At 58.5% G+C, this 25558-nt stretch overlaps 1 protein-coding gene across 1 annotated transcript in view; it reads left to right on the top strand.

The window, feature by feature from the left end:
* EVI5L (ecotropic viral integration site 5 like) overlaps window positions 1–25282 on the top strand; it is a gene marked incomplete at its 5' end in the record, with an annotated part of 46483 nt that extends 21201 nt beyond the window's left edge. The window contains 13 exon segments of the mRNA XM_063181878.1: window positions 223–283; window positions 771–824; window positions 2498–2530; window positions 6717–6855; window positions 11209–11339; window positions 14120–14230; window positions 14553–14561; window positions 16649–16777; window positions 18091–18237; window positions 20170–20265; window positions 22331–22426; window positions 23884–24213; window positions 24421–25282. Coding sequence (XP_063037948.1) covers window positions 223–283; window positions 771–824; window positions 2498–2530; window positions 6717–6855; window positions 11209–11339; window positions 14120–14230; window positions 14553–14561; window positions 16649–16777; window positions 18091–18237; window positions 20170–20265; window positions 22331–22426; window positions 23884–24081 — 1204 coding nt within the window.
* Between the last annotated feature and the right edge of the window lie 276 nt (window positions 25283–25558).

Raw genomic sequence — 25558 nt, 5'->3', positions numbered from 1 at the left:
GTGTCCCTGTCCCTGTCCGTCTGTCCCTGTCCCCATCCCTTTGTCCCTGTCCCCATCGCTGTCCCCTGTCCCTGTCCCTGCCCCCCTGTCCCTTTCCCGTCCCTGTCCCCATCGCTGTCCCCTGTGTCCCTGCCCCCCTGTCCCCATCCCTTTGTCCCTGTCCCCTCCCTGTCCCTGTCCCCGTCCGTCTGTCCCTGTCCCCAGCTGTCCGTGTGTCCCCAGGCTGGAGAAGGAATACGCCGCCCTCAAGAGCAAAGAGATGGAGGAGCAGATCGAGATCAAGGTGACACAGCTGGGACACCTGGGGACACCTGGGGACACTGCAGGGACACCTGGGGACACCTGGGGACACTGCTAGGGACACCTGGGGACACCTGGGACACCTGAACACACCTGGGGACACTGCAGGGACACCTGGGACACCTGGGGGACACTGCAGGGACACCTGGGGACACTGCAGAGATATCTGGGGACAACTGGGCACACCTGGGGACAATCCTGGGGACACCTGGGGGACATCCTTGGGGACATGTGGGGTCACCTGGGGACAGCTGGGGGACACCTGGGGACATCTGGATCACCACTCATTGTCCCCTCCCTGTCCCCTCCCTGTCCCCTCTGTCCCCTCCGTGTCCCCTCCCTGTCCCCTCTGTCCCCTCCCTGTCCCCTCTGTCCCCTCTCTGTCCCTCCCTGTCCCCTCTGTCCCTCCCTGTCCCCTCTGTCCCCTCATTGTCCCCTCTGTCCCCTCTGTCCCCTCGGTGTCCCCTCAGCGGCTCCGCTCGGAGAATCGCCTGCTCAAGCAGCGCATCGAGACCCTGGAGAAGGTGAGCACCCCAAAGATCCTCCCCAAAACCCCAAAAACGCCCCAAAAAACCCTAAAACACCACATGGAACCCCAAAAAACCTAAAACACTGCAGAGGACCCAACAAACCCCTAAAACACCACATGGAACCCCAAAAAAACCCTAAAACACCGCAGAGAACCCAAAGAAAACCTCAAAACACCACATGGAACCCAAAAAAACTCCCCAAAAAATCTAAAACACCGCATGGAACCCAAAAAACTCCCCCAAAAAAGCTAAAACACCGCATGGAACCCAAAAAATCCCCCAAAAAAACCTAAAACAAAAAATGGAAACCCAAAAAACTCCCCCCAAAAAACCTCAAACACCGCATGGAACCCAAAAAACTCCCCCAAAAAACCTCAAACACTGCATGGAACCCAAACCTTTCCCCCCCATTTTGGGTCCAACGCCCCCCCCCCCCCCCATTTAGACAGAAAAATTTCTCATTTTCCACCCAGAAAGCCCCAAAACCTCGGGAATTGGGAGTCGGGAATGCCGGGAGTGCCGGGGGGGCGGGGCTGGGGCTGTCACTGTCACCGTGTTACTGTCACTGTCACTGTGTCACTGTGTCATTGTCACTGTCACTGTGTCACTGTGTCACTGTCACTGTCATTGTCACTGTCACTGTCACTGTCATTGTGTCACTGTGTCACTGTGTCACTGTCACTGTCACTGTGTCACTGTCACCGTGTCACTGTCACTGTCATTGTCACTGTCACTGTCACTGTGTCACTGTGTCATTGTCACTGTGTCATTGTCACTGTCACTGTGTCACTGTCATTGTGTCACTGTCACTGTCACTGTGTCATTGTCACTGTCACTGTCACTGTCACTGTGTCACTGTCACTGTCATTGTCACTGTCACTGTCACTGTCACTGTGTCATTGTCACTGTGTGTCACTGTGTCACTGTCACTGTCATTGTCACTGTCACTGTCACTGTGTCACTGTCACTGTGTCACTGTCACTGTCACTGTCACTGTCACTGTCACTGTCACTGTGTCACTGTGTCATTGTCACTGTCACTGTCACTGTCACTGTCACTGTCACTGTGTCACTGTGTCACTGTGTCACTGTCACTGTCACTGTGTCACTGTCACTGTGTCACTGTCACTGTCACTGTCACTGTCACTGTCACTGTGTCCCTGTCACTGTGTCCCTGTCACTGTGTCACTGTGTCCCTGTCATTGTCACTCTGTCACTGTCACTGTCCCTGTCACTGTCACTGTCACTGTGTCCCTGTCCTGTTCCTGTCCCTCTCTTCCTGTCACTCTGTCCCTGTCCCCATCCCTGACCCGTGTCTGTCTGTCTGTCCCTGTCCCCTCTCTCTCTTCCCTGTCCCTGTCCCTCTGTCCCTGTCCCTCTGTCCCTGTCCCTGACCCGTGTCTGTCTGTCTGTATGTCCCCATCCCTGACCCGTGTCTGTCTGTCCCTGTCCCCGTCCCTGACCCGTGTCTGTCTGTCTGTCCCTGTCCCTGTCCCTGACCCGTGTCTGTCTGTCTGTATGTCCCCGTCCCTGACCCGTGTCTGTCTGTCTGTCCCTGTCCCTGTCCCTGACCCGTGTCTGTCTGTCTGTATGTCCCCATCCCTGACCCGTGTCTGTCTGTCCCTGTCCCCGTCCCTGACCCGTGTCTGTCTGTCTGTCCGTCCCCAGGAGAGCGCAGCCCTGGCCGATCGCCTGATCCAGGTACGGCCGTTTGTGGCGACGATCCCGTCCCGACCTTCCCGTGGATTTTCCTCTCCGGTTTCCCCGTTCATTCCCCTCATTTTCCCAATCGATTTTCCCGATGCTTTCCTGATATTTTCCTGATTTATTTTCCATTTTTCCTGATTTTCCCCCCAATTTCCTGATTTTTCCCCCAATTTTCCTGATTTTTCCCCCCAATTTTCCTGATTTTCCCCCTATTTTCCTGATTTATTTTCCCCAATTTTCCTGATTTTTCCCCCAATTTTCCTGATTTATTTTCCCCCAATTTTCCTGATTTTCCTGATTTTTCCCCCAATTTTCCTGATTTCCCCCCAATTTTCCTGATTTATTTTCCCAATTTTCCTGATTTTCCCCCCAATTTTCCTGATTTCCCCCCCAGTTTTCCTGATTTTTTCCCCCAATTTTCCTGATTTATTTTCCCAATTTTCCTGATTTTTCCCCAATTTTGCTGATTTCCTTTGCCAATACTTTCCCAATATTTTCCCAATCGATTTTCCCGATGCTTTCCTGATATTTTCCTGATTTATTTTCCCATTTTTCCTGATTTTCCCCCCAATTTTCCTGATTTTCCCCCCAATTTTCCTGATTTTCCCCCAATTTTCCTGATTTATTTTCCCCCAATTTTCCTGATTTTTCCCCCAATTTTCCTGATTTATTTTCCCCCAATTTTCCTGATTTTCCTGATTTTCCCCCAATTTTCCTGATTTCCCCCCAATTTTCCTGATTTATTTTCCCAATTTTCCTGATTTTCCCCCCAATTTTCCTGATTTTTTCCCCCAATTTTCCTGATTTATTTTCCCATTTTCCTGATTTATTTCCCCAATTTTGCTGATTTCCTTTGCCAATACTTTCCCAATATTTTCCCAATTGATTTTCCCAATCCTTTCCTGATATTTTCCTGATTTATTTTCCCAATTTTCCTGATTTTTCCCCCAATTTTCCTGATTTTTCCCCCAATTTCCCCGATTTCCTTTGCCAATACTTTCCCAATATTTTCCCAATTGAATTTCCCAATTTTTTTCCCCAATACTTTCCTGATTTATTTCCCCGATTTTCCCAACCTTTTCCCGGTAATCCAGGTACTTTCCCAATTTTCCTGATTTTTGCCCTGATTTTCACAATTTCCCCTATTTTTTCCCTGATCTCCCTGATTGATTTTCCTCAATTTTCCCATTTATTTTCCCAATATTTTCCAGATTTTCCCAGTATTTTCCAAATTTTCCCAGTATTTTCCTGATATTTCCCCAATTTTCTTCCCTGATTTTCCCAATTGATTTTCCCAATATTTTACCAGTTTATTTCCCCAATTTTCCTGATTGATTTTCATTATATTTTCCTCAACATTTTCCTGATTTTCCTCCCCAATTTTCCTGATTGATTTTCCCGATTTTTCCCCCAATTTCCCTGATTTTTCCCAATTTTTCCCTGTTTATTTTCCCAATTTTCCTGATATTTTCCCCACTTTTTCCCAATTTATTTTCCCGAATTTCTGGGTTTTTCCCTGATTTTCCCAATTCTTCCCCAATTTTCCCAATTGATTTTCCCAATATTCCCAGTTTATTTCCCTGATTTTCCTGATTGATTTTCCCAATATTTTCCCTGATATTTTCCTGATTTTCCTCCCCAATTGTCCTGATTTATTTTCCCGATTTTTCCCCAATTTCCCTGATTTTCCCAATTTATTTCCCTGATTTTCCTGGGATTTTCCTGAGATTTTTCCCAAGATTTTCCAGTTTTTCCTGATTTATTTTCCCGATATTTTTCTGATTTTCCCGATATTTTCCAAATTTTCCTAGTATTTTCCTGATATTTCCCCAATTTTCCCAATTGATTTTCCCAATATTCCCAGTTTATTTCCCCAATTTTCCTGATTGATTTTACCAATATTTTCCCTGATATTTCCTGATTTTCCTCCCCAATTTTCCTGATTTATTTTCCCGATTTTCCCCCAATTTTCCTGATTTTTCCCAATTTTTCCCTATTTATTTTGCATATTTATTTTCCCAATTTTCCTGATCTTTTCCCCCAATTTTCCCCACTTTTTCCCAATTTATTTTCCCGAATTTCTGATTTTTTCCCTGATTTTCCCAATTCTTCCCCAATTTTCCCCATTGATTTTCCCAATATTCCCAGTTTTTATTTCCCTGATTTTCCTGATTGATTTTCCCAATATTTTCCCTGATATTTTCCTGATTTATTTTCCCGATTTTTCCCCAATTTCCCTGATTTTCCCAATTTATTTCCCTGTTTTTCCTGAGATTTGCCTGAGATTTTTCCCAAGATTTCCCAAGATTTTCCTAATTTATTTTCCTGATTTATTTTCCTAAATTTTCCTGATCTTGTCCCCAATTTATTTTCCCAAATTTCTGAATTTTCCCCCTGATTTTACTGATTTATTTTCCCAATTTATTTTCCCGATTTTCTTCCCCAATTTTCCCAGTTTCTTTTCCACTTTTATTTTCCCAATTTTCCTCTCTGATTTTCCTGATTTATTTTCCCGATTTATTCTCTCAATTTCCTGATTTTCCCATTTTTTCCCCCAATTTTCCCCAATTTTCCTCCCTCCCCTCCCCCAGCCCCACTTTTGGGGGGATTTTCCTTTTTCTGCCTTTTTTTTCCACCTTTTTTTCTGCTTCTCTGGAGGCTCCTGCGCATCCTGGGGGGAATTTGGGGGAAATTTGGGGAATTCAGGGAGATTTTGACAAATTTTGGAGAATTTTGAGGGAATTTTGGGGGGATTTTGAGGGAATTTTGGGGGGATTTTGAGGGAATTTTGAAGGGATTTTGATTTTGAGGGAATTTTGGAGGATTTTGAGTGTTGGGAAATTTTGGGGGAATTTTTGGGGATTTCAATGGAATTTTGGGGGGAAATTTTGGGGAGATTCTGGTAAATTCGGGGGGAATTTCAAATTTTGGGGTGTTTGGGGCAACGTTGATGGAATTTTAGGAAAATTTGGGGAATTTGGAGAATTTTGAGAGATTCTTTTGAATTTTAGGGTAATTTGTGGAAATTTGGGGGAATTTTGGGGGAATTCTGGTGAATTCGGGGGAAATTTTGGGGGATTAAGGGATTTGGGGGGAATTTGGAATTTGGGGGTATTTGGGGGAAATTTTGAGGCAGTTTTGGGGGGGAATTTGGGATTTTTGGGATTTGGGGTGGAAAGCAGCGATTGGAGGAGTTTGGGTGGAATTTGGGGTGGGGGAGGGGACAAACAGCCCTGGAGGTGACGCCGTCCCCATTGTCCCCAATGTCCCCAATGTCCCCAATGTCCCCAGGGCCAGGTGACACCGTCCCCACTGTCCCCATTGTCCCCACTGTCCCCAATGTCCCCATTGTCCCCAGGGCCAGGTCACACTGTCCCCATTGTCCCCAATGTCCTCAATGTCCCCAGGGCCAGGTGACACTGTCCCCACTGTCCCCAATGTCCCCATTGTCCCCACTGTCCCCAGTGTCCCCACTGTCCCCGCTGTCCCCAGGGCCAGGTGACACCGTCCCCACTGTCCCCAATGTCCCCAGTGTCCCCAGGGCCAGGTGACACTGTCCCCACTGTCCCCAAGGTGTCCCCACTGTCCCCACTGTCCCCAAGGTGTCCCCAATGTCCCCACTGTCCCCAGGGTCCCCATGGTCTCCCCACTGTCCCCAGTGTCCCCAATGTCCTCAATGTCCCCAGGGCCAGGTGACACTGTCCCCAATGTCCTCAATGTCCCCACTGTCCCCATGGTCCCCAGGGCCAGGTTACACTGTCCCTCCTGTCCCCAAGATGTCCCCAATGTCCTCAATGTCCCCAGGGCCAGGTGACACTGTCCCCAAGGTGTCCCCACTGTCCCCACTGTCCCCACTGTCCCCACTGTCCCCAGGGCCAGGTGACACTGTCCCCATTGTCCCCAGTGTCCCCAAGGTCCCCACTGTCCCCAATGTCCCCAAGATGTCCCCAATGTCCTCAATGTCCCCAGGGCCAGGTGACGCTGTCCCCAAGGTGTCCCCACTGTCCCCACTGTCCCCACTGTCCCCAGGGCCAGGTGACACTGTCCCCAATGTCCCCAAGGTGTCCCCAAGGTGTCCCCAAGATGTCCCCAATGTCCCCCCTGTCCCCAGGGCCAGGTGACACTGTCCCCAATGTCCCCAAGGTGTCCCCACTGTCCCCAATGTCCCCCCTGTCCCCAGGGCCAGGTGACGCGGGCGCAGGAGGCCGAGGAGAACGACGTCATCCGGCGGGAGCTGGCGCTGGTGAGGCAGCGCTGCAGCTCGGCCACCGAGAGCCTCAGGAGAGCACAGAGCACGATACGGGAGCTACAGGTGTGTCATTGTGTGTCACTGTGTGTCACTGTCACCTGTGTGTGTCACTGTCACCTGTGTGTGTCACTGGGTGTCACTGTTACTGTGTGTCACTGTGGGTGTCACTGTGTGTCACTGTGTCACTGTCACTGTGTGTCACTGTGTCACTGTCACTGTGTGTCACTGTGTGTCACTGTCACTGTGTGTCACTGTGTCACTGTCACTGTGTGTCACTGCGCTGGTGAGGCAGCGCTGCAGCTCGGCCACCGAGAGCCTCAGGAGAGCACAGAGCACCATCAGGGAGCTGCAGGTGTGTCACTGTCACCTGAGTGTCACTGTCACTGTGTGTGTCACTGTGTGTGTCACTGTGTGTCACTGTGTGTCACTGTGTCACTGTCACTGTGTGTCACTGTGTGTGTCACTGTGTGTCACTGTGTGTCACTGTGTGTCACTGTGCTGGTGAGGCAGCGCTGCAGCTCGGCCACCGAGAGCCTGAGGCGGGCACAGAGCACCATCAGGGAGCTACAGGTGTGTCACTGTCACCTGTGTGTCACTGTCACCTGAGTGTCACTGTGTGTCACTGTGTGTCACTGTGTGTGTCACTGTGTCACTGTGCTGGTGAGGCAGCGCTGCAGCTCGGTCACCGAGAGCCTGAGGCGGGCACAGAGCACAATCAGGGAGCTGCAGGTGTGTCACTGTGTGTCACTGTCACCTGAGTGTCACTGTCACTGTGTGTCACTGTGTGTCACTGTGTGTGTCACTGTGTGTCACTGTCACTGTGTGTCACTGTCACTGTGTGTCACTGTGTGTCACTGTGTGTCACTGTCACTGTGTGTCACTGTGTGTCACTGTGTCACTGTGTCACTGTCACTGTGTGTCACTGTGTGTCACTGTGTGTGTCACTGTGTGTGTCACTGTGTGTCACTGTGTGTCACTGTCACTGTGTGTCACTGTGTGTCACTGTGTGTCACTGTGTCACTGTCACTGTGTGTGTCACTGTCACTGTGTGTCACTGTGTGTCACTGTGTGTCACTGTGTGTCACTGTGTGTCATTGTATCCCCTGTGTGTCACTGTGTGTGTCACTGTGTCACTGTCACTGTGTGTCACTGCGCTGGTGAGGCAGCGCTGCAGCTCGGCCACCGAGAGCCTGAGGCGGGCACAGAGCACGATACGGGAGCTGCAGGTGTGTCACTGTCACCTGTGTGTGTCACTGTGTGTCACTGTGTGTCACTGTGTGTCACTGTGTGTCACTGTCACTGTGTGTGTCACTGTCACTGTGTGTCACTGCGCTGGTGAGGCAGCGCTGCAGCTCGGCCACCGAGAGCCTGAGGCGGGCACAGAGCACGATACGGGAGCTGCAGGTGTGTCACTGTCACCTGTGTGTGTCACTGTGTGTCACTGTGTGTCACTGTGTGTCACTGTCACCTGTGGGTGTCACTGGGTGTCACTGTCACTGTGTGTCACTGTGTGTGTCACTGTGTGTCACTGTGTGTCACTGTCACCTGAGTGTGTCACTGTCACTGTGTGTCACTGTGTCACTGTGTGTGTCACTGTGTGTGTCACTGTGTGTCACTGTGTGTCACTGTGTGTGTCACTGTGTGTGTCACTGTGTGTCACTGTGTGTCACTGTCACTGTGTGTCACTGTGTGTCACTGCGCTGGTGAGGCAGCGCTGCAGCTCGGCCACCGAGAGCCTGAGGAGAGCACAGAGCACCATCCGGGAGCTGCAGGTGTGTCACTGTCACCTGTGTGTGTCACTGTGTCACTGTCACTGTGTGTCACCTGTGTGTGTCACTGTGTGTCACTGTGTGTCACTGTCACCTGAGTGTCACTGTCACTGTGTGTCACTGTGTGTCAGTGCGCTGGTGAGGCAGCGCTGCAGCTCGGCCACCAAGAGCCTGAGGAGAGCACAGAGCACGATACGGGAGCTACAGGTGTATCACTGTCACCTGAGTGTCACTGTCACTGTGTGTGTCATTGTATCCTGTGTGTGTCACTGTGTGTCACTGTCACTGTGTGTCACTGTCACTGTGTCACTGCCCGGTGCCAGCGCTGCAGCTCGGCCACTGAGAGCCTGAGGCGGGCACAGAGCACCATCCGGGAGTTACAGGTGTGTCACTGTCACTGTGTGTCACTGTCACTGTGTGTGTCACTGTGTGTCATTGTATCCCCTGTGTGTCACTGTGTGTCACTGTCACTGTGTGTCACTGTCACTGTGTGTCACTGTGTGTCACTGTGTCACTGTCACTGTGTGTCACTGTGTGTCACGGTGTGTCACTGTGTGTCACTGTCACTGTGTCACTGTCACTGTGTGTGTCACTGTGTGTGTCACTGTGTGTGTCACTGTGTGTCACGGTGTGTCACGGTGTGTCACTGTGTGTCACTGTCACTGTGTCACTGTCTCTGTGTGTGTCACTGTGTGTCACTGTGTGTCACTGTCACTGTCACTGTGTGTCACTGTGTGTCACTGTGTGTCACTCTGTGTCACTGTGTGTGGCACTGTGTGTGTCACTGTCACCTGTGTGTCATGGTGTCATTGTCACCTGTGTCACCTGTGTGTCACCTCTGTGTGTCACTGCCCCAGTGACAGCACTGCAGGTGCCATTTGGTGGCATTTGGTGGCATTTGGTGGCATTTGGTGGCACAGGTAACTCCTGCATCAACGAGGATTTCGTGGCAGGTGGGAGGTGACACTTGGTGACATTGGGGACATTTGGGGACAGGGTAACCCCCAACTCTTGGAGCAGCTCATGGCAGGTGGGAGGTGACCTTTGGTGACCTTTGGTGACATTTGGTGACATTTGGGGACATTTGGGGACACAGGGTAACCCTCGCCTGAGCGAGGAGTTCATGGTGGACACTGGGTGGTGACACTGGTGACATTTGGGGACATTGGTGACACTGGTGACATTTGGGGACATTGGTGACACAGGGTAACCCGTGGCTGAGCGAGGAGTTCATGTCAGTCAGGGACAATGTTGAGGTGACATTTGGTGACATTGGTGACATTGGTGACATTTGGTGACATTGGTGACAGGGTAACCCCCGGCTGAGCGAGGAGTTCGTGGCAGGTTGGGGACACTGGGGAGGTGACACTGGTGACATTGGTGACATTTGGGGACATTTGGGGACACAGGGTAACCCCCGGCTGAGTGAGGAGTTCGTGGCAGTCAGGGACAATGTTGAGGTGACATTTGGTGACATTTGGTGACATTGGTGACAGGGTAACCCCCGGCTGAGCGAGGAGTTCGTGGTGGACACTGGGGAGGTGACATTGGGGACATTTGGTGACATTGGTGACATTGGTGACATTTGGTGACATTGGTGACACAGGGTAACCCCCGGCTGAGCGAGGAATTCGTGGCAGTCAGGGACAATGTTGAGGTGACATTTGGTGACATTTGGTGACATTTGGTGACATTGGTGACACAGGGTAACCCCCGGCTGAACGAGTAGTTTGTGGCAGGTTGGGGACACTGGGGAGGTGACATTGGTGACATTGGGGACATTGGTGACACAGGGTAACCCCCGGCTGAGCGAGGAGTTCCTGGCTGAGAGGGGACACTGGGGAGGTGACATTGGTGACATTTGGGGACATTTGGTGACATTGGTGACACAGGGTAACCCCCGGCTGAGCGAGGAGCTCGTGGTGGACATTGGGGAGGTGACACTGGTGACATTTGGTGACATTGGTGACATTGGTGACATTTGGTGACAGGGTAACCCCCGGCTGAGCGAGGAGTTCGTGGCAGGTTGGGGACACTGGGGAGGTGACACTGGTGACATTTGGTGACATTGGTGGCACAGGGTAACCCCCGGCTGAGCGAGGAGTTCGTGGCAGTCAGGGACAATGTTGAGGTGACATTTGGTGACATTTGGTGACATTTGGGGACATTTGTCACACAGGGTAACCCCCGGCTGAGCGAGGAGTTCGTGGCAGGTTGGGGACACTGGGGAGGTGACATTGGTGACATTGGTGACATTTGGGGACATTGGTGACATTTGGGGACATTGGTGACACAGGGTAACCCCCGGCTGAGCGAGGAGTTCGTGGTGGACACTGGGGAGGTGACATTGGTGACATTTGGTGACATTGGTGACAGGGTAACCCGCGGCTGAGCGAGGAGTTCGTGGCAGTCAGGGACAATGTTGAGGTGACATTTGGTGACATTTGGGGACATTGGTGACATTTGGTGACATTGGTGACAGGGTAACCCCCGGCTGAGCGAGGAGTTCGTGGCAGTCAGGGACAATGTTGAGGTGACATTTGGTGACATTTGGTGACATTGGTGACAGGGTAACCCGCGGCTGAGCGAGGAGTTCGTGGCAGTCAGGGACAATGTTGAGGTGACATTTGGTGACATTTGGGGACATTGGTGACAGGGTAACCCGCGGCTGAGCGAGGAGTTCGTGGCACACCTGGAGACGGAGCTGGAGCGGTCGCGGCTGCGCGAGAGCGAAACCCTGGGAGCCCTCAAGGAGATGCAGGACAAGGTCCTGGACATGGAGAAGGTGACACCGAGGGGACAATGGGGTGACAACGGGGTGACAATGGGGACACGGAGGGACCTTGGGGACAGGGAGCCCTCAGGGACATGCAGGACAAGGTCCTGGACATGGAGAAGGTGACACCGAGGGGACAATGGGGTGACAACGGGGTGACAATGGGGACAGGGAGGGACCTTGGGGACAAGGGGCCCTCAGGGAGAGGCGGGACAAGGTCCTGGACATGGAGAAGGTGACACCGAGGGGACACCGGGGTGACAACGGGGTGACAATGGGGACACGGAGGGACCTTGGGGACAAGGGGCCCTCAGGGAGAGGCAGGACAAGGTCCTGGACATGGAGAAGGTGACACCGAGGGGACAATGGGGTGACAACGGGGGGACAATGGGGACACAGAGGGACCTTGGGGACAGGGAGCCCTCAGGGAGAGGCAGGACAAGGTCCTGGACACGGAGAAGGTGACACCGAGGGGACAATGGGGTGGCACCAAGGACAGGGAGGGTCCCATGGGTGGCTCTGGGGACAAGGAGTGGCCATGGGGACACAGAGGGACCTTGGGGACAAGGGGCCCTCAGGGAGAGGCAGGACAAGGTCCTGGACATGGAGAAGGTGACACCAGGGGGACACCGAGGTGGCACTGGGGACAGGAGGGTCCCATGGGTGGCCTTGGGGACAGGGAGGGGCCTTGGGGACAGGGAGGGGACAGGGAGGGTGCTGTGGGTGGCCCTGGGGACAGGAGCTGTCACAGGTGGCCTGTGAAGGTCCCTCTGTCTGTCTGTCCCCACCGCTGTCCTCATGTGTCCCCACTGTTGTCCCCAAGCCCTGCCAGTGTCCCTGTGTCCCCTGCTGTCCCTCCTGATGTCCCTGTCCTGTGTCTCCTGCTGTCCCTGATGTCCCCGTGTCCCCCCGGTGCCCTTGTCCTTGTCCCCTGTGTCCCTGTCCCTGATGTCCCCTCTGTCCCTGTCCCTCTGTCCTTCTGTCCCTGCTGTCCCTGTCCCTCTGTCCCTGATATCCCTGCTGTCCCTGATATCCCTCTGTCCCTCTGTCCCTGTCCCTGTCCCTGTCCCTGTCCCTGTCCCTCTGTCCCTCTGTCCCTGATGTCCCTGATATCCCTCTGTCCCTGCTGTCCCTGTCCATCTGTCCCTGTCGCTGTCCCTCTGTCCCTGTCCCTCTGTCCCTCTGTCCCCGCTGTCCCTGCTGTCCCTCTGTCCCTGCTGTCCCTGTCCCTCTGTCCCTGCTGTCCCTCTGTCCCTGATGTCCCTGTCCCTGTCCCTGCTGTGTCTGTCCCTGCCCCTGTCCCTCTGTCCCTCTGTCCCTCTGTCCCTGTCCCTGTCCATCTGTCCCTGTCCCTGTCCGTCTGTCCCTGTCCCTCTGTCCCTCTGTCCCCGCTGTCCCTGCTGTCCCTCTGTCCCTGCTGTCCCTGTCCTGTCCCTGTCCCTGTCCCTCTGTCCCTGCTGTCCCTTCTGTCCCTGCTGTCCCTGTCCATCTGTCCCTATCCCTGCTGTCCCTGTCCCTCTGTCCCTGATGTCCCTCTGTCCCTGATGTCCCTCTGTCCCTGTCCCTGTCCCTCTGTCCCTGTCCCTCTGTCCCTCTGTCCCTGCTGTCCCTGTCCCTCTGTCCCTCTGTCCCCGCTGTCCCTGCTGTCCCTCTGTCCCTGATGTCCCTGTCCCTCTGTCCCTCTGTCCCCGATGTCCCTGCTGTCCCTCTGTCCCTGATGTCCCTCTGTCCCCACTGTCCCTGCTGTCCCTCTGTCCCTGATGTCCGTCTGTCCCTGTCCCTCTGTCCCTCTGTCCCTGATGTCCGTCTGTCCCTGTCCCTCTGTCCCTCTGTCCCTCTGTCCCTGCTGTCCCTCTGTCCCTGTCCCTCTGTCCCTGTCCCTCTGTCCCTCTGTCCCTGTCCCTGTCCCTGATGTCCCTCTGTCCCCACTGTCCCTGCTGTCCCTCTGTCCCTGATGTCCGTCTGTCCCTGTCCCTCTGTCCCTCTGTCCCTGATGTCCGTCTGTCCCTGTCCCACTGTCCCTGCTGTCCCTCTGTCCCTGATGTCCGTCTGTCCCTGTCCCTGCTGTCCCTCTGTCCCTGATGTCCGTCTGTCCCTGTCCCTCTGTCCCTCTGTCCCTGATGTCCGTCTGTCCCTCTGTCCCTGCTGTCCCTCTGTCCCTCTGTCCCTGCTGTCCCTGTCCCTCTGTCCCTGCTGTCCCTCTGTCCCTGTCCCTCTGTCCCTGTCCCTCTGTCCGTCTGTCCCTGTCCCTGTCCCTGTCCCTCTGTCCCTGCTGTCCCTGTCCCTCTGTCCCTCTGTCCCTGTCCCTGTCCCTCTGTCCCTGTCCCTCTGTCCCTCTGTCCCTGTCCCTGTCCCTCTGTCCCTCTGTCCCTGCTGTCCCTGCTGTCCCCCTGTCCCTCTGTCCCTCTGTCCCCGCTGTCCCTGCTGTCCCTCTGTCCCTGATGTCCCTCTGTCCCTGTCCCTCTGTCCCTGTCCCTCTGTCCCTGTCCCTCTGTCCCTCTGTCCCTGATGTCCGTCTGTCCCCCCTGTCCCCGCTGTCCCTGCTGTCCCTGATGTCCGTCTGTCCCTGTCCCTCTGTCCCTCTGTCCCTGTCCCCGCTGTCCCTGCTGTCCCTGATGTCCGTCTGTCCCTGTCCCTCTGTCCCTCTGTCCCTGTCCCCACTGTCCCTCTGTCCCTGATGTCCGTCTGTCCCTGTCCCTCTGTCCCTCTGTCCCTCTGTCCCTCTGTCCCTCTGTCCCTGATGTCCGTCTGTCCCTCTGTCCCTGATGTCCGTCTGTCCCTGTCCCCAGCGGCAGCCGCTGCTCCCGGACGACTCCAGCGTGGTTCGGCTGCAGGAGGAGCTGCAGGAGCTGGCGCTGAGGGACATCGGGGACATCGGGGACATCGGGGACACCTGGCAGGTGAGACACGGGGACATTGGGGACATGGGGGACACTGGGGACATCGGGGACATCGGGGACATCGGGGACATCGGGGACACCTGGCAGGTGAGACACAGGGACATCAGGGACACGGGGGACATCGGGGACACCTGGCAGGTGAGACAGGGACATCGGGGACATCGGGGACATCGGGGACATCAGGGACATCGGGGACACCTGGCAGGTGAGACAGGGGGACATTGGTGGACATCGGGGACATTGGGGACACCTGGCAGGTGAGATCGGGGACACGGGGGACACTGGGGACATGGGGTACACTGAGGGACATCGGGCACAGCAGGGACACCTGGCAGGTGAGAAGGGACAGCAGGGACACGGGGGACATCGGGGACACCTGGCAGGTGAGACAGGGACACGGGGGACACTGGGGACATCGGGGACACCTGAGGGACATCGGGGACATTGGGGACACCTGGCAGGTGAGACACAGGGACATGAGGGACATTGGGGACATCGGGGACACCTGGCAGGTGAGACGGGGACACGGGGGACACTGGGGACATTGGGGACACCTGAGGGACACTGGGGACATCGGGGACACCTGGCAGGTGAGACGGGGACACGGAGGACACTGGGGACATTGGGGACACCTGAGGGACATCGGGGACATCGGGGACACCTGAGTGACCCTGGGAACATTGGGGACACCTGGCAGGTGTGACACGGGGACACCTGAGGGACATCGGGGACACCTGGCAGGTGAGACAGGGACATGGGGGACACCTGAGGGACATCGGGGACATCTGAGGGACATTGGGGACACCTGGCAGGTGAGACAGGGACAGCAGGGACATCGGGGACATCTGAGGGACACTGGGGACATCGGGGACACCTGGCAGGTGAGGCACTGGGACATCGGGGACATCTGAGGGACCCTGGGAACATTGGGGACACCTGGCAGGTGTGGCATTTGGACATCGGGGACACCTGAGTGACCCTGGGAACATCTGGCAGGTGTGACACGGGGACATGGGGACATCGGGGACATCAGGGACACCTGGCAGGTGAGAAGGGACAGCAGGGACAGTGGGGACATTGGGGACATAGGGGACACCTGGCAGGTGAGACACGGGGACATTGGGGACACCTGGCAGGTGTCCCAGCTGTCCCTGTCTGTCCCCAGGTGAGTCCCCAGGTGCCTCCATACCTGACCAGGTGTGTCCCCTTACCTCACCAGGTGTGTCCCCAGGTGTCCCCATACCTGACCCAGGTGTGTCCCCTTACCTCACCAGGTGAGTCCCCAGGTGCCTCCATACCTGACCAGGTGTGTCCCCTTACCTCACCAGGTGTGTCCCCAGGTGTCCCCATACCTGGCCAGGTGTGTCCCAGGGTGTCCCCAGGTGTCCCCATACCTGACCAGGTGTGTCCCAGGGTGTCCCCCAGGTGTCCCCAAGTGTCCCCACACCTGACCAGGTGTGTCCCAGGGTGTCCCCAGGTGTCCCCATAGCTGACCAGGTGTGTCCCAGGGTGTCCCCCAGGTGTCCCCAGGTGTGTCCCCTTACCTCACCAGGTGTGTCCCAAGTGTCCCCATAGCTGACCAGGTGTGTCCCCACACCAGACCAGGTGTCCCCAGGTGTGTCCCCTTACCTCACCAGGTGTGTCCCAGGTGTCCCCCAGGTGTCCCTAAGGCGTGTGCCATCTGACCAGGTGTCCCCCAGGTGTCCCCACACCAGACCAGGTGTTTCCCAAGTGTCCCCATAGCTGACCAGGTGTCCCCAGGTGTGTCCCCCAGGTGTCCCCAGGTGCCTCCATACCTGACCAGGTGTCCCCAGGTGTCCCCATACCTGACCAGGTGTCCCCAGGTGTGTCTCCGTACCTCACCAGGTGTGTCCCAAGTGTCCTCATGGCTGACCAGGTGTCCCCAGGGTGGGTCCCCAGCTGTCCCTGGCTGTCCCCAGGTGTCCCCACACCTGACCAGGTGTGTCCCCAGCTGTGACTCAGTGTGTCCCCAGATATCCCCAGGTGTCCCCATACCTGGCCAGGTGTGTCCCAGGGTGTCCCCAGCTGTCCCCAGATGTCCCCAGCTGTCCCCAGATGTCCCCAGGTGTCCCCATACCTGACCAGGTGTCCCCAGGGTGGGTCCCCAGGTGTCCCCAGGTGCCCCTATACCTGGGCAGGTGTCCCCACACCTGACCAGGTGTGTCCCAGGGTGTCCCCAGGTGTCCCCAGGGTGTCCCCAGGTGTCCCCATACCTGGCCAGGTGTGTCCCAGGGTGTCCCCGTACCTGACCAGGTGTCCCCGTACCTGGCCAGGTGTGTCCCAGGGTGTCCCCAGGTGTCCCCATACCTGGCCAGGTGTGTCCCAGGTGTGTCCCAGGGTGTCTCCAGGTGTCCCCAGGTGTCCCCGTACCTGACCAGGTGTCCCTGTCCCCCCCAGGTGTGCGGGGGCCGCTGGCAGGAGCCGCGGGCGCTGCACGAGGCCGTGCTGGGGGTGCAGCTCCGCGAGAGCCAGGCCCAGGCGGAGCTGAGGGCGCTGAGGCAGCGCGTGCTGCACCTGGAGACACAGGTGAGACACAGGTACCAAACTGGGACAGACTGGGAGGGACTGGGACGGACTGGGACAAACTGGGAATGGGGCTGAGGGCGCTGGGACAGCGCGTGCTGCACCTGGAGACACAGGTGAGGGACTGGGATGGACTGGGATGGACTGGGAGGGACTGGGAGGGACTGGGAGGGACTGGGAATGGAGCTGAGGGCGCTGAGACAGCGCGTGCTGCACCTGGAGACACAGGTACCAAACTGGGACAGACTGGGATGGACTGGGACAAACTGGGAGGGACTGGGACAGCGCGTGCTGCACCTGGAGACACAGGTGAGGGACTGGGATGGACTGGGACAAACTGGGACAAACTGGGAGGGACTGGGACAGCGCGTGCTGCACCTGGAGACACAGGTACCAAACTGGGATGGACTGGGAGGGACTGGGACAAACTGGGAATGGAGCTGAGGGCGCTGGGACAGCGCGTGCTGCACCTGGAGACACAGGTGAGACACAGGTACCAAACTGGGACAAACTGGGATGGACTGGGACAAACTGGGAATGGGGCTGAGGGCGCTGAGACAGCGCGTGCTGCACCTGGAGACACCGGTGGGACACAGGTGGGACACAGGTGAGACACAGGTACCAAACTGGGAGCGCTGGGGATACTGGGAACTGAACTGGGAGCACTGGGAGAGCAGGGACCAGGGTTTGTCCCGGGTTTATCCCAGGTTAATCCCAGATTAACTTTGTGTTTATCCCGGGATTTTGATGGATTCATCCCAGGTTTATCTGGTTTAATCCCGGGTTTATCCCGGTTCATCCCAAATTAATCCTGGGTCTATCCCGGGTTAATCCCAGGTTTATCCCGGGTTAATCCCAGGTTTATCCCGGTTTAGGGTTGGATCCAGCGGTCGGTGCTGGGCCGTGCCGGGCTGCGGGAGCAGGGCTGGGTTAGTGCCGGGTCTATCCCGGGTCAATCCCAGATCAATCCCAGGTTTATCCCGGTTCAGTCCCGGGTTAATCTGTGTTCTAGGGCCGTATCCAGCGGTCGGTGCTGGGCCGTGCCGAGCAGGCCTGTGCCGGGCTGCGGGAGCAGGGCTGGGTTGGTGCCGGGTCTATCCTGGGTCTATCCCAGGTTTATCCCGGTTCAGTCCCGGGTTAATCTGTGTTTCAGGGCCGTATCCAGCGGTCGGTGCTGGGCCGTGCCGAGCAGGCCTGTGCCGGGCTGCGGGAGCAGGGCTGGGTTTATCCCAGGTTAATCCCGGGTCTATCCCAGGTCAATCCCGGATCAATCCCAGGTTTATCCCGGTTCAGTCCCGGGTTAATCTGTGTTTCAGGGCCGTATCCAGCGGTCGGTGCTGGGCCGTGCCGAGCAGGCCTGTGCCGGGCTGCGGGAGCAGCTCCGCGCTGCGGCCGCCCAGAGCCAGGGGCTGCAGGCGCAGCTGAGCGAGAGCCACCGGAAACACGCGGAGGCGCAGTGCAAGGTGGGGACAATGATTGGGGACAATGGGGACACTGGGGACATTGGGGACACTGGGGACACCGGAAACACGCGGAGGCGCAGTGCAAGGTGGGGACAGTGACCGGGGACAATGGGGACACTGGGGACAGCACTGGGGACATCACTGGGGACAATGACTGGGGACATCACTGGGGACACTGGGGACACCGGAAACACGCGGAGGCGCAGTGCAAGGTGGGGACAGTGACCGGGGACAATGGGGACACTGGGGACATTGGGGACACTGGGGACAGCACTGGGGACACTGGGGACACTGGGGACACGCGGAGGCGCAGTGCAAGGTGGGGACAGCACTGGGGACACTGGGGACATTGGGGACAGCACTGGGGACACTGGGGACATTGGGGACATTGGGGACACCGGAAACACGCGGAGGCGCAGGGCAAGGTGGGGACAATGATTGGGGACAGCATTGGGGACATTGGGGACACCGGGGACAATGACTGGGGACAGCATTGGGGACACTGGGGACACCGGAAACACGCGGAGGCGCAGTGCAAGGTGGGGACAATGACTGGGGACATCACTGGGGACACTGGGGACATTGGGGACATTGGAGACATTGGGGACATCATTGGGGACATTGGGGACATCACTGGGGACACCGGAAACACGCGGAGGCGCAGTGCAAGGTGGGGACAATGATTGGAGACAATGGGGACACTGGGGACAGCATTGGGGACAATGATTGGCGACATCATTGGGGACACTGGGGACATTGGGGACATCATTGGGGACATTGGGGACAGCAATGGGGACACCGGAAACACGCTGAGGCACAGCGCAAGGTGGGGACATTGGGGACATTGAGAGCATTGGGGACACTGGGGACATTTGGGACATTGAGTGTATTGGGGACATTGAGGGACACTTGGGGACATTGGGGACATCGGGGGACATTCAGGACATTGGGAACACCATCGGGGACATCGGGGCTGTTGGGGACACTGGGGACAGCAGGGACACCGGGGACATCAGACATATCAGGGACATTGGGGGTGTTTGGGACATTGGGGACACTCGGGGACCTTTGGGATGCACACGGGGATGTCCCCACTGTCCCTGAGTGTCCCCGAATGTCCCTGGGGTGTCCCTGGGTGTCGTTGTGGTGTCCCGAGTGGTGGCAGGGCTGTCCCTGGGCTGTCCCTGCAGTGTCCCCGATGACAGAGCTGTCCCGGGGCTGTCCCTGGGTGTCCCCACGGTGTCCCAGGGTGTCCCCACGGTGTCCCTGCAGTGTCCCCACGGTGGCAGAGCTGTCCCAGGGCTGTCCCTGGGTGTCCCCACGGTGTCCCAGGGTGTCCCCACGGTGGCAGAGCTGTCCCAGGGCTGTCCCTGGGTGTCCCTGCAGTGTCCCTGGGGTGTCCCCACAGTGTCCCTGCGGGTGGCAGGGCTGTCCTGTGGGTGTCCCCGCGTGTCCCCACGCTGTCCCCGGTGGCAGGGCTGTCCCCAGCTGTCCTCACGCTGTTCCCACGCTGTCCCCGGTGGCAGGGCTGTCCCCATGGTGTCCCCACGCTGTCCCCAGAGCAGGGAGGAGGTGATGGCCTCCCCACGGTGGCAGGGCTGTCCCCGGGTGTCCCCGTGGGTGTCCCCATGGTGTCCCCACGCTGTCCCCAGAGCAAGGAGGAGGTGATGGCCTCCCCACGGTGGCAGGGCTGTCCCCAGGGGCTGTCCTCATGGTGTCCCCATGGTGTCCCCATGGTGTCCCCAGAGCAAGGAGGAGGTGATGGCCTCCCCACGGTGGCAGGGCTGTCCCTGGGTGTCCCTGGGGGTGTCCCCATGGTGTCCCCACGCTGTCCCCAGAGCAAGGAGGAGGTGATGGCCTCCCCACGGTGGCAGGGCTGTCCCCAGGGGCTGTCCTCATGGTGTCCCCATGGTGTCCCCACGCTGTCCCCAGAGCAAGGAGGAGGTGATGGCCGTGCGGCTGCGCGAGGCCGACAGCATGGCCGCCCTGGCCGAGATGAGGCAGCGCGTGGCCGAGCTGGAGATCCAGGTACGGGGACACCGAGGGGACATCGGGGGGACACTGGGGACAATGGGGACATGGGGGGATGTGGGGACATGGGGACATTGGGGGATGTGAGGGACGTGGGGACATTGGAGACGCTGGGGGGACATGGGAACATCAGGGGACATTGGGGACAGCGGGGACAATGCAGACATTGGGACGCTGGGGACATTGGGGACAGTGGAGACACTGGGGACATAAGGGACATGGGGACATCAGGGACATTGGGGACAGCGGGGATATGGAGGAGACATGGGGGCATGAGGGACACGGGGGGTATGGGGACATCAGGGACATTGGGGACAGTGGGGACATCAGAGACACGAAGGGGATGGGGGACACTGAGGACATTGGGACATGGGGGACATCAGGGGACATTGGGGACATTGGGGACACTGGGGACATTGGGACATCGGGGACATCAGGCGGACATGGGGGACATTGGGGACATGGAGGGGATTGTGGGTGACGTCAGGCGGACATGGGGACATGGGGGGAGATGGGGACATCAGGGACACTGGGGACATGGGGACATGGAGTGGAGGAAGGACATGGGGACATGGAGGGGATATGGGGAACCTTGGGGACACTGGGGACATCAGGGACACTGGGGACATGGGGACATGGAGTGGAGGAAGGACATGGGGACATGGAGGGGACATGGGGGGAACATGGGGGCACTGGGGACATCAGGGACACTGGGGACATGGAGGACGTGGAGTGGAGGAAGGACATGGGGACATGGAGGGGATATGGGGGGGACATGGGGGCACTGGGGACATCAGGGACACTGGGGACATGGAGGGGACATGGAGTGGAGGAAGGACGTGGGGACATGGAGGGGATATGGGGAACCTTGGGGACACTGGGGACATCAGGGACACTGGGGACATGGGGACATGGAGTGGAGGAAGGACATGGGGACATGGAGGGGACATGGGGGGGACATGGGGACACTGGGGACATCAGGGACACTGGGGACATGGAGGACATGGAGTGGAGGAAGGACATGGGGACATGGAGGGGACATGGGGACACAGAGGAATGTGGGGACATGGGGATGCTGGGGTCATGGAGGGGACATGGGTAGGACATGGAGGGGACATGGGGACACAGGAGTGTGGGGACATGGGGATGGTGGGGTCACGGAGGGGACATGGGTGGGACATGGGGGACATGGAGGGGACATGGAGGAGTTGGGGGACACGGGGACATGGTGGACATGAAGGACATGGGGACATGGAGGGGACACGGGGACATGAGTGGGACGTGGGGGACATGGGGGGGATGGGGGATACAGGGATGTGGAGGGGACAGGGGGACATGGGTGGGACATGGGGACATGGGGACACAGAGGAGTGTGGGGACATGGGGATGGTGGGGACACGGAGGGGACCTGGGTGGGACATGGGGGACATGGAGGAGTTGGGGGACACGGGGACATGGTGGACATGAAGGACATGGGGACATGGAGGGGACACGGGGACATGAGTGGGACATGGGGGACATGGGGGGGATGGGGGATACAGGGATGTGGAGGGGACAGGGGGACATGGGTGGGACATGGGGACATGGGGACACAGAGGAGTGTGGGGACATGGGGATGGTGGGGACACGGAGGGAACATGGGTGGGACATGGGGACATGGGGACATGAGGACATGGGGGACATGGGGACATGGGGACACAGAGGAATGTGGGGACATGGGGATGCTGGGGTCATGGAGGGGACATGGGGACATGGGGACACAGGAATGTGGGGACATGGGGATGGTGGGGACATGGGTGGGACATGGGTAGGACATGGGGACATGAGGACATGGGGACACAGAGGAGTGTGGGGACACAGAGGAATGTGGGGACATGGAGGGGACATGGGTGGGACATGGAGGGGACATGGAGGAGTTGGGGGACACGGGGGTGGACATGAAGGACATGGGGATATGGAGGGGACATGGGGGACACAGGAGGGGCCAGGTGGCCGCAGTGTCCCCTCAGTGTCCCCTCAGTGTCCCCTCGGTGTCCCCTCGGTGTCCCTTTACCGTCCCCAGCGTGAGGAGGGGCGGCTGCAGGGGCAGCTGGAGCACACGGACACGGCGCAGTACATCCGGCACCTGCAGGGCCACATCCGGCAGCTCAAGGCCGAGGTGGGACATTGGGGACATCTGGGGACACTGGGGACACCAGTGGGGACATCACTGGGGACATTGGGGACATTGGGGGCATTGGGGACATTGGGGACATCAGGGATATTGGGGACATTGGGGGTGCAGTACATCAGGCACCTGCAGGGCCACATCCGGCAGCTCAAGGCCGAGGTGGGACACTGGGGACATCTGGGGACACTGGGGACACCAATGGGGACATTGGGGACATCTGGGGTGTTGGGGAGTTGGGGACATCACTGGGGACACTGGGGGCCAGGGACGTGGGGGGACACCCATGGGGGCTGGGGGAGGTGACAGGGGTTGGGGACACCCAGGTGGCACCCACAGATCCTGGGGGACCCCTCCAGTCTGGCCCCAGTGCCACCGGTGACATCTCCAGGTGCCACCGGACATGTCCCCTCAGTGCCACCGGTGGCATTGCCAGCGCCACTGGCGATGTCCCCTCAGTGCCACTGGTGGCATTGCCAGCGCCACTGGCGATGTCCCCTCAGTGCCACCAGCGATGTCCCCTCAGTGCCACTGGTGGCATTGCCAGCGCCACTGGCGATGTCCCCTCAGTGCCACCCGCCGTGTCCCTCGGTGCCACACGGCCTGGGGACAGCTGGTGACTGCGCGTTCCCCCTGTGTCCTCCCTCCTGCCCTTCTCTGTTGGCCTTTGTCCCCTCCTGTCCCCTGTCCTGTCCCTTCCTGTCCCTTCCTGTCACCTCTCCCCTCCTGTCCCTGTCCCCGTCCCCATTCCCGTCCTTGTCCCCTCGCTGTCCACTCCCTGTCCCTTGTCCCCTCCCCTCTCTGTCCCCTCTCTATCCCCTGTCCCTGCTGTCCCCTCCCTGTCCCTGCTGTCCCCCCTCTGTCCCCACTGTCCCCTGTCCCCCCTCTGTCCCTGTTGTCCCCTGTCCCCTGGCTGTCCCCTCTCTGTCTCCCCTGCTGTCCCCTGGCTGTCCCCTGCTAATCCTTGTCCCCACTGTCCCCTGTCCCTGTCCCCTCTCTATCCCCTGTCCCTGCTGTCCCCTGCTGTCCCCACTGTCCCCTGTCCCCCCTCTGTCCCCACTGTCCCCTGCTGTCCCCACTGTCGCCTGTCCCCCCTCTGTCCCCACTGTCCCCTGTCCCCTGCTGTCCCCTCTCTGTCTCCCCTGCTGTCCCCTGGCTGTCCCCTGCTAATCCTTGTCCCCACTGTCCCCTGTCTCCTCACTGTCCCCTGTCCCTGTCCCCTCTCTCTCCCTTGTCCCCGCTGTCCCCTCTCTGTCCCTCACTGTCCCCTCTTGTCCCTCACCGTCCCCTGTCCTTTCCCCTCCCTGTCCCTGTCCCTGTCCCTGTCCCTGTCCCTGTCCCTGTCCCTGTCCCCTCCCTGTCCCTGTCCCTGTCCCTGTCCCTGTCCCTGTCCCTGTCCCTGTCCCTGTCCCCACTGTCCCCTGTCCCTGTCCCTGTCCCTGTCCCAGATCCGGCTGCTGCGGGGGCCGCTGTCCTTCGGCGCGGTGGCCCTGGGGACGCCCCTGGGGGACGAGGACTCGCTGGGCTCCTCGGACGAGGAGCTGCCACCGCCGCCCTTCGCCCTGACCCCGGGGGACACCGGCGACACCGGGGACACCGGGGACAGCAGCGACAGCGAGAGTGAGGTGGCACCGACGGCACCGTGACACCCAGGGGACACCGGGGACACCGGGGACAGCAGCGACAGCGAGAGTGAGGTGGCACCGACGGCACCGTGACACACAGGGGACATTGGGGACACCAGGGACACTGGGGACAGCAGCGACAGCGAGCCCGAGGTGGCACCGACGGCACCGTGACACCCAGGGGACGTCTGGGACATTGGGGACACCGGGGACAGCGAGCCCGAGGTGGCACCGACGGCACCGTGACACCCAGGGGACAACGGGGACACCGGGGACAGCGAGAGTGAGGTGGCACCGACGGCACCGTGACACCCAGGGGACATTGGGGACATCGGGGACACCGGGGACAGCGAGAGTGAGGTGGCACCGACGGCACCGTGACACCCAGGGGACAGCCTAAGGTGACACCCAGGGACCCACAGGGACACTGGGGACAGGCCAGGGGACAATGGGACACCTGCAGGTCCTGTGGCACCTGGGGGACATCTCGGGTCCCTGTGGCACTTTGGGGACACCAGGGGACACTGAGGGACACCAAGGACACTGAGGGGACACCTGTGACAAGGAGGGGACACTGAGGGACAAGTGTGACACCTAAGGGACAGCCAGGGGACACTGAGGGACACGAAGGACACTGAGGGGACACTGAGGGACAAGTGTGACACCTAAGGGACAGCCAGGGGACACCCGAGGGACATTCAGGGGACACCGAGGGACATCCAGGGAACACTGAGGGACATCCAGGGAACACCGAGGGACACTGAGAGACACCCAAAAGGCTCCAAGAGACACCCAGGGGACACTGGGGGACACCTGTGACACCCAGGGGACACCAAGGGACAGCCCTGGCCAGGCTGATCCCACACATGGAGAGATCCCAGGACAGAGGGGACAGGGACAGGGACAGGGACAGGGACAGGGACAGATCCCAGGATGGGGACAGGGACAAGGGACAGGGTCAGGGATGGATCCCAGGATGGGGACAGGGACAAGGATGGGGACACACCTGGGACAGGGACAGGGACAGGGACAAGGGACAGGGACAGGGACAGGGATGGATCCCAGGATGGGGACAGGGACCAGGGATGGGGACACACCTGGGATGGGGACAGGGACAGGGACAGGGACACACCTGGGACAGGGACAGGGATGGATCCCAGGATGGGGACAGGGACAAGGATGGGGACACACCTGGGACAGGGATGGGGACACTCCTGGGATGGGGACACACCTGGCACAGGGACGGGGACACACCTGGGACAGGGATGGATCCCAGGATGGGGACAGGGACAAGGATGGGGACACGCCTGGGATGGGGACAGGGACACACCTGGGACAGGGACAGGGATGGATCCCAGGATGGGGACAGGGACAAGGATGGGGACACGCCTGGGACGGGGACAGGGACACACCTGGGACAGGGACAGGGATGGATCCCAGGATGGGGACAGGGACAAGGATGGGGACACACCTGGGACGGGGACAGGGACACACCTGG

The sequence above is a fragment of the Melospiza melodia genome (genome assembly GCF_035770615.1).
Source record: "Melospiza melodia melodia isolate bMelMel2 chromosome 17 unlocalized genomic scaffold, bMelMel2.pri SUPER_17_unloc_1, whole genome shotgun sequence".
Taxonomy (NCBI): Eukaryota; Metazoa; Chordata; class Aves; order Passeriformes; family Passerellidae; genus Melospiza; species Melospiza melodia.
Note: the sequence above shows the minus strand (reverse complement) of the source record. Positions and strands in the feature narration are given on the sequence as shown.